Consider the following 8341-nt stretch of genomic DNA (forward strand, 5'->3'; position numbering starts at 1 on the left):
CACTCATTTATGTGTTTTTGCATTACTGCAAAAGAGGACGAGGTTTAGTTAGTACGATTTGGATACATGGCCTCAAAAGTCCTTTTTCTGGCACTTGGGTTTTTTTTCCACAACTGTTTTTCCATTTCTAGTAAAAGAAACATTACGTTCCATTTTGTGACTTCTCTGTTGCAGAAAATGAAAGGACATCTCAGATTGCTGAACATCGCCTGTGCTGCCAAAGCAAAATGGAGACAAATTACCCTGCAAAAACCTTCCAGAGATTCGCCACTGTTTTTCAGCCTCCTTGGAGGAAGCGACAAGGGGTTTGGGATTTTTGTGGAGACTGTGGAAATGGGCAGTAAAGCGGCAGAAGCTGGACTTAAGCGGGGTGATCAGGTAAAAGGAATAAAGTTCACTTAAAATATTCTGGTCCAACCAACTGTAGCGTTCTCAAGAAAAAGAAGGTGCTGTTTGCTAACAGCGAACAGCGCTGTGTTGTGAGTGCCACGGTGCGGCTTCGGTCTGTGTGTTAAAGGGCATTCTATTAAATAGTTTTCAAAATATTTAAAATAGTGAAATGTTTCAAAAACAGTATGGAAAGAGAAACCGAGTTGTGGTTATTTTAGGAAACTTTCTCGTCGGAGATCTGGTTAAGCTGAAGCCACGAGATGGTTTTGTTGGATCGCTTCCCGCCTGGTGTGAATCATCCCAGTTCACCCAGGCTGGTGGAGCAATGGCAGTTGACACCAGGTGAAGATGCAGCCCTTGGTGGAGTAGTGGTGCCATGGTTCGTGGTCCACCATTCTTGGTTCCGGTGCAGTTCCTAATTGCAAGAATGCCATGTTATCACTGAAAATAATTTTGTTTAAAGCATTTGTCAGGTAGAAACGGAGGTCCTGGCTTGTTTACAGGCCATAACTTCACTGATGTGATGAAAATAGTTATTTTACAAGGAATGTTTTTGTTGTACAACTACTGTAAAGACGATACGGTAACTTCTGGAAAGTTCTTACTGTGCCTGTATTATCACCTTTGTATTTGTAAGTCTGTCATAAACAGTTGTTCTGCTAATGGTCCAATTTTTATTTCTTCTTAAAGATAATGGAAGTAAATGGACAGAATTTTGAGAACATTACCTTCGTAAAAGCTCTGGAAATCTTAAGGAACAACACTCATCTCTCCATTACTGTAAAAACAAACATTTTTGGTGAGTAGACTTTATATATGGTGTATTTTTGTGTAAAGAAAAACTCCACTCTTTCTGGCTTTAGAAGTGCAATAAGATTCCCCCTTTTTTTCCCAGCTTGCTCTAGGAGTGAAAAGTCGTGCCCAGGTCCCCTCCTCGTGCCTCCGTTTGCTCGGATAAGTTCTTGTGCGCCAAGGGCAGCACGTCGAGTGGCGCAAGGCCAGCAGAGCCGGCGCTCTGCTCCCCGAGAAATCCTCAAATGACTGTTTAAGCGGCTTTAGTGTCCCTTCATGCGATATGGCTGAAACACAGCCAAGGGATCTGGGCCAAAATATTTTTGCCAAGAAAGAGAAAAAATGTAAAACTGAGCTTTTGTAAAACTTCTTATAATGGCTGTAAGAACGATAGGATAAATTGCTTTTATATCTAAAATTGAAAAGGGGATATAAAAAGCAGTATGACATATAAATGTTGGCTTTTAATTGTCAATGTGAATATAAACACATAAATACCTCTTTAAAATCTCAGTCAAACCATCTGTTCTGTTTCCATAATCCTGTTGAGGCAACAGAATAACCATAGCTACAGAAAGACCGAGACGCTGCACAAGATCGCTCCTTCCTCTGTAGCTGTGTCTGAGACCTTCTGATGGTCTCCTTTTCTTATTTTTTTCCTCCAGTTACTTGCCCTTCTTCACTATGGCTTTTCTTTTAAATGATTATTTTCTTTTTATCACTGTGCAGGTAAATAGTTTCAAGATCCTCGCGGTTGCTTATTGGCATAGTTAAAAAAAACCCATAAAGCAACCACAGTAACCACTGGTCCAGACTAATGTGAAATGACACGAAACAAAGCATAAATATAACTGAGACAGCGATAGATTTTTTTTCATTTGTATTATAATTATAAGCAACATACCTGTGCGAGTGGATTCTAATGTCTTCTCTTCCTGTTAGCTGGTAGCATTTCAAGATGATGTCTCTGATGCATTTTAATGAATTCACGTCTTGAAACTTTTTGTCAACAGTGATAGTCTCTTTTTAATTGGTGCTGACTATGAGCAATTCCCGTTCTTATGTTTGAATCTATACCGTGAAGGCTTGTAGCCTTAAATTTTGTTACATAATAGAAATACGGAATTTGGCTGGGACTTTGTCAAGTCCTGGTTGCCTTACACATAAGGGACGGTTGGAGAAACTCGCTCGGTACAGTTCTGCATTCTCCCCCTATCACCATGTTTTCGACAGAAAATACTGAATTTCTGACTTGAGTGGTTTAAAAAGACTTTTTTAAAGATTTAAAAAAAATACTTTGTATCGATAAACAAATTTGTAGAATTTGTTTTCACCTTTAACATGTGGGAAGAAACACGAAGAACGTAAACACTATCTTTTCCGTGGAATTGCATCCTGGGGCGTGTCAGCATTGGTAATAGACTGGCTTAGTTTGATAGATGCGATAGGAAATTTGATGCAGCTTCTGCTCAGTAGTGTTACTAAAAGGAAACAAAGGCTGTTTTGGAAAATATCAGTCTGTCTTAAGAGTTATTCTTGAGGAAGCATCTGCACACCGTTGCCTAAAAGATGCAGACAAAGAAGTCCATAAATACAGAGAGCCGATTGCTGTGGATGCAATGTTTCCGTAGTACCTGTCCGGTAACGGTATGCTAGGTCTATGAAGTTTGTTGTGATATGTGCTGATTTCAAAATTAGTGAGGAGAACTCTGCTACGCAGAAAGTTTGGTTGTTTTTAGTGAACGTTGAGGGGTTACTCTTTCTGCCAAGGTCATCAAAAGCAACACTGAAATGCGAAAAGACACGCGCTCTTAGAATCAAAATTAAAATGCAGTGTATTGCCTGGTTTGTAACGCTTTGCTTTGCTGTTTCTGCAGGGATATGGGAGGAGAAAGGTTTGAGGGGGAAGAAGAATTCATTGTAAAGTTTTAAGTGTGCGAAGGTAAATCACAGTGATGGTATCTTCTCTTACAGTGTTTAAGGAGCTGCTCTGCAGGATAGGACAAGAGAAGAATGGAATTCCGCATATTCCAAAAATTGCAGAAAAGAAAAACAACCGTTACTCCATCCCAGATATGCCTGGAGATGTGGAACAGATGTTTCCCCGTGAAAAAGGAAACAAGAAAATGAAAGCAAACACTGTATCTGGTGGGAGAAACAGAATCAGGAAAATTTTAGACAAGACCCGATTCAGCATCTTGCCTCCAAAACTGTTCAGGTTTGTCGGGCTTTTCTGGTCACAGTAATTGTTCCTTATTAAATTGTTACATTTTAGTTTCTTGTTATGTTCCGTCATTATGTCCGTGTTGCTTATGTGCTTAAAAAAATGCAGCAAACCTGACCCGTAAATGCAGAACAAGACCACTTCTCTCCCAGTGAACGCTTTCAAATCTGCTTTTCCTCTGTCCTTCTTTTGAAAGCCTGTCTACAACGTGTAATTAAAGCATCCGAGTGCCATTATTTTTCCTAGTTTCATTCATCCCAAGATGAATACAAGGAGCTTAATGCCCATAACTGAGACAAACTTGTTTTGCAGCGATGGTAGTGTGAGCCAGTCGCAGGACGACAGCATCGTCGGGACGCGGCAGTGCAGACACAGCCTGGCCATCATGCCTATTCCGGGAACGCTCTCGTCCAGCAGCCCGGACCTGTTGCAGCCTACAACGAGCATTCTGGATTTCTCTAATCCTTCAGGTAAAACAGCAGCATTAGCTCGATTTAGAGGATGATTACAAGGCGGATGGTTCAGGGGGGAAATTACATCTTTTGCCAGCATCAAACACGCCCAGTGCAGTTACCTGTTTGTCTGGTGGCCCTAACAGGTCCAAACTGGAGAGTCGCTGAAAATCCAAACTGCCTGACCCCTCTTGCCTGCTTCTTTGTAATGTGAAACTTAACTTCTTTTTGCAAAGAAATGTGTTTTGCCACCTCTGAGTGTATTTGATTTACTGGAGTTTACCAGAGCTGTGGCGGAAGCAGGTTGCTCTGGTCTGCGCCTTTCTCTCCGCGCTCTTCCCGATACTCTTCCAGCGCTCCTGGTGGTGTGACTTGTCCATCCACCACCTTTGAAGATGTATTTCAAGTAGTACTGCAGGAAAACTTAGGATTGCCATGGTACCGACACAATGATATTAAAGCGTAACGTTTTACAGACATTAAGTGTATTCAACTGTATGTCTGAAAAGCATGAAAAACATTTTGAGATGTGTAGTCACAGCTTTGGTTGCTGTTACTGTAGGAATACAGTTTATGGGGTGGCTGCAGGAGGTATCTGGTGTTATATGCAGCTGCCTGTAAACGTGTCAAGTCAGAGTCGTGTTTCCGTATTTCAAGTGTAAGTTCTGTGCATAATTATATATTCTGTAAAGTGCCTTCTGGCTATGACTTACGTATATGTAAACTTGCAGATTTCCCCTTTAAAAGGGATGTACACAGATATATCCTATCAAGTGCATAAAAATCCATAGCAAATAAGTTCATTTTTTTGCTGCAAATCCAGGTTTGTGCTGTCTGCACGAGAACTGCACACGAGTTCTGTAAGAGTCTTCATTTAAAATTACACGTTACTGCTTAATATGAAATATGGATAACGAGTCCTTCTTGCCTTTAAGTTTACTATGACAAATATACTGTCATTTTTGAATGGCAGAGAAAAGCAAAATATTTCTGACACTGTACTACATACTCTTGATAAGTTTTGTAAACGTCTTGATTTGGTGTTGACACAGTTTTTTTTTTTTTCTTTTTTTCCTGCCGGCAGCTGTTGGGTTTTACTGTAAGTATCCTGATGTATAGCCTCCTGAAGACCTTAATGTTGCATGGCTTGCCTGTTAAACTTAACCCTTTCAGACGTTGCGTTGACGTAGTTATTACTGTTCGGGCGTTGGATCGTCGCGTGCCCTGTAACCGTCCCCTGAGTACAGCAAACCCGTAGGTGTCTCTGTGGGCACAGGGCTGGCCCGAGGCTGAGAGGACCTGCGTTTTATTCCCATTTCTGCCACTGCCACACGCTGAATGACTTTGGCAGGTTACTTCACTTCTCTGTGACCTTGCTTTAAAGGAATGAGGTTGCTTACGTCCCTTTTATAGAAACTGACGTTTTAGACGATAACACAGTTTGCTGTTTACTTTGTTCTTCTGTTGGACTCTATACAGCTACGGTCTTGTGCATGCAAACTCGTTCTGCGTTGAAGCCACAAGCTGAGTCATGCATAGGAAAAGACTTTATTAATGTTTACCTGCTTAAAAGCAAAGACCGTGAAGATAGACATGTGCTTATAATATACATTTCCATCACTTACCACTTCCAAGTTACACTGTTTTGGTTGCATGTGATACTTGTTTTTCTTTTTTCCCCCGAATTACCTTTCCGTTTTGATGGTATACCCTGAGTGTGTTCTGATTTTTAGTTCTGTTAAGACCAAGATATGGACGTTTGGCTCTTCTGTTGATTGATTATGATTTTTATGAGTGCAGCCGTTTCCCAAATTATGCAATGTGGCATTCTTACTACTCTCACTCTGAAATGAGTACATAATATTTATTGTTCCCTTTTATTGCCCCCATTCATGTATGCATGGAGCTTTTCAAATTCGACTACTCCCCAGCTATTGACGTGACTATTCTGGCAATGGAGTAGTCACAATAAGGAAACTGTTAGTAGGGGTCGTTTACAGTCAGAATTTTTTCTAACAACTTGTTTCCTCTCGTTTGCCAATTTATTTACAGCTGCTGTTGAGGCTTCATTTTTCCCAATGGGGGGAAACTTTTGGGGCGCAATCTTAAATTACCTGCTTACTTTTTGCCCCGAAATTCCCGCTCCTTGCCCCCGTAACACTGTTAAACCCTGACGCAAGTAAAAAGTAACCCCAAGGTCACTGCCCCATTAAAAGAGACGTTCATTTCATCCTTAAGCAGTGGATTTTGAGAGAGAAAGATGAATGCGTAGGCGATGGGGGAAGCGGTATGTAAAACTCGCTGCCGGACGAACCTGGGTGCAGAGCGCAGCAGGAGGGTTCTCCCGCAGCAGTGCCGGTTCCCCTCGGGCAGAGGGATGCCGCTCACCGCCTGTCCTGCCCGGCGGTCGGGGTCCCCGCGGGCGGCAGGTCGCACACCGCAATCCGCGCGTTCGGCACTCGCTGCTGCCGGTCAGGTACCGGGGAGAGGAGCGACGGGCTGCCCGGGAGGCTCTCGCGGCCAGACAGCCCTTCGCTCCTCTCCCTGGGAATCTCTGCCGGGGCGGTTCGTGGCACATCCGCCTCCGAGGTGGTTTTGGAATAGCTGCAGGCTCTGGGGGCTCGGCGAGAGCCCCCCACCTTCTCAGTTCTGCAGAAAACTTGTGAAGTTTTACTCTTCAGGGTTTAGGGAGGGGAGAACTGTGCTTCCCTGAGTTTTAAATCAGTGTGCGCTCTGACTCTTGACATTTTTTTCCAATCAGTTCTATTTTGAAAATCAAGCCTTCTTGTAATAACTAATGGAGTGAATTATTTCCAATCATCAAGCTGTAGATTAAACGTGTGTTTCTTTAGATATTTTTTTCCTGCTGGAGGCTGCCTTAAAGCTGTTCTCTAATGCCCTTATAATACATAAAATGTGCTATAAATAAGTACACCCGCCAAAGAATTAACTCCTGGCAGCAGCTTAGTTCCTTCAGGGTGAGAAGAGGGAGTGTAAAAGTTTGCAGCTAGTTATGAGAGCAACCACATCTCCTTTCCTCTTCCCGTCCTCCTGCCCGCAGCCCATCCGCGCGGGCTCGGTGGCTCCCCGTCCCCGGGAAGAGTGCCCTGGCACCCGCGCCGGTTCTGGCTCTCGCGGAGACAAAAGAGCCAAAGAAGGAACGACGCTGCCAAAGTTTTTGAGACACGCTGAGAAGGACAGTCTACAGCTTAGTAAGAGATCGAAGTGTCTCGTGCTTTGATTGTGGTCATGGGATAATATGTAAAATAATTCAGTTGTGGAAATGCAGAGAGGAGAAGAGGTGTCTTTTTTTCCCCCCCTCTCAAATTTGGGGGAAACAACTGAATATTTTAAGGAATGTTTGTCAAGTCCAGCATGGCTTTTTTTCTTGCTAGCTGTTCCTTTGTTTTCTGGCTATCAAATGACACAGTAAACGGCCTCGTGACTTTTCAAGGGAAGAGCAGCTTCGTACCTTAAAGGTGGTGTTCTGTTATTTTAGATATCCCGGATCAAGTAATAAGAGTTTTCAAAGCAGATCAGCAGAGTTGTTACATTATCATCAGCAAAGACACTACAGCAAAAGAGGTTGTGAGTCACGCCGTCCACGAATTCAACTTGACGGGAGCCCCGGAGACCTACTCCCTCTGCGAAGTGTCCGTCAGCCCCGAGGGGGTCATCAAGCAGCGGAGACTCCCAGATCAGTTCTCCAAGTTGGCCGACAGGATTCAGCTCAACGGACGGTAAATGGGCCCTTGTTGGGATTTCGGTTTGGATTTATTTGCCGTTTAGGATTGAAACACCGGAAAGAAACATCGGGAAGGGATGTTTTAATTAAAACACGCAGGTGTCTATTAGAAGAACAAGCAAGTAAATGTCAGTACCTCACATTTCCCTCTCCTCTTGGCTCCCTTGTTTCACCTTCCTCTTTTGCACCCAAAAAACCCTCCCCAAACTTACAGCCAGCTTGTTTGATGACAACTAAATTTAGCAGATCGGGATAACTTATATACTGGCTTACACTTAAAAAGAAAAAAAAGCAAAGCATTTATTCTGACGCTTTCCACATGTACTTCAGGATTAAAGCGTACAATTAATTTCTTTCTGAGTGATGTCATGTTGCAGTGAACTGATACTACCCTGAGATAAATTCTTCCAGTTTCATGTAAACTGTTATGAATGTTTCTGAAATGTTAAGTGTTTCATTTTTTATCTGATGACCTGATCCGTACCAGAAGAAAGTTTATTAAGTCAAAAATTCTTTAGTCGTCTTTGCTAGGCAACACAGGGAGTTTATGAGGAATAAACTTTTGTATATCTGAAAGTGATCTACTTGCGCCCATGGAAATGAATTTTCCAGATACATTTTCATTTCCTGAGTGCTGTGTGCTTCATGTAAATATTAATATGCCACACTAAATTTGTGTGAGAAACCACACTAGATTTGTGCAAGAAATGGAGAAAGAGATTTCTCGGGACTATCGTG

At 42.6% G+C, this 8341-nt stretch overlaps 1 protein-coding gene across 1 annotated transcript in view; it reads left to right on the plus strand.

Moving 5' to 3' along the window:
• RAPGEF6 (Rap guanine nucleotide exchange factor 6) overlaps positions 1-7602 on the plus strand; it is a gene marked incomplete at its 3' end in the record, with an annotated part of 102797 nt that extends 95195 nt beyond the window's left edge. The window contains exons 14-18 of the mRNA XM_082489812.1: positions 175-378; positions 1081-1189; positions 3157-3400; positions 3719-3876; positions 7358-7602. Of these exons, the coding sequence (XP_082345938.1) occupies positions 175-378; positions 1081-1189; positions 3157-3400; positions 3719-3876; positions 7358-7602 (960 nt within the window). The remainder of the gene's footprint in view (positions 1-174; positions 379-1080; positions 1190-3156; positions 3401-3718; positions 3877-7357) is intronic.
• Between the last annotated feature and the right edge of the window lie 739 nt (positions 7603-8341).

The sequence above is a fragment of the Vanellus vanellus genome, assembly GCF_965231255.1.
Source record: "Vanellus vanellus genome assembly, chromosome: 13".
In the NCBI taxonomy this organism is placed as follows: domain Eukaryota; kingdom Metazoa; phylum Chordata; class Aves; order Charadriiformes; family Charadriidae; genus Vanellus; species Vanellus vanellus.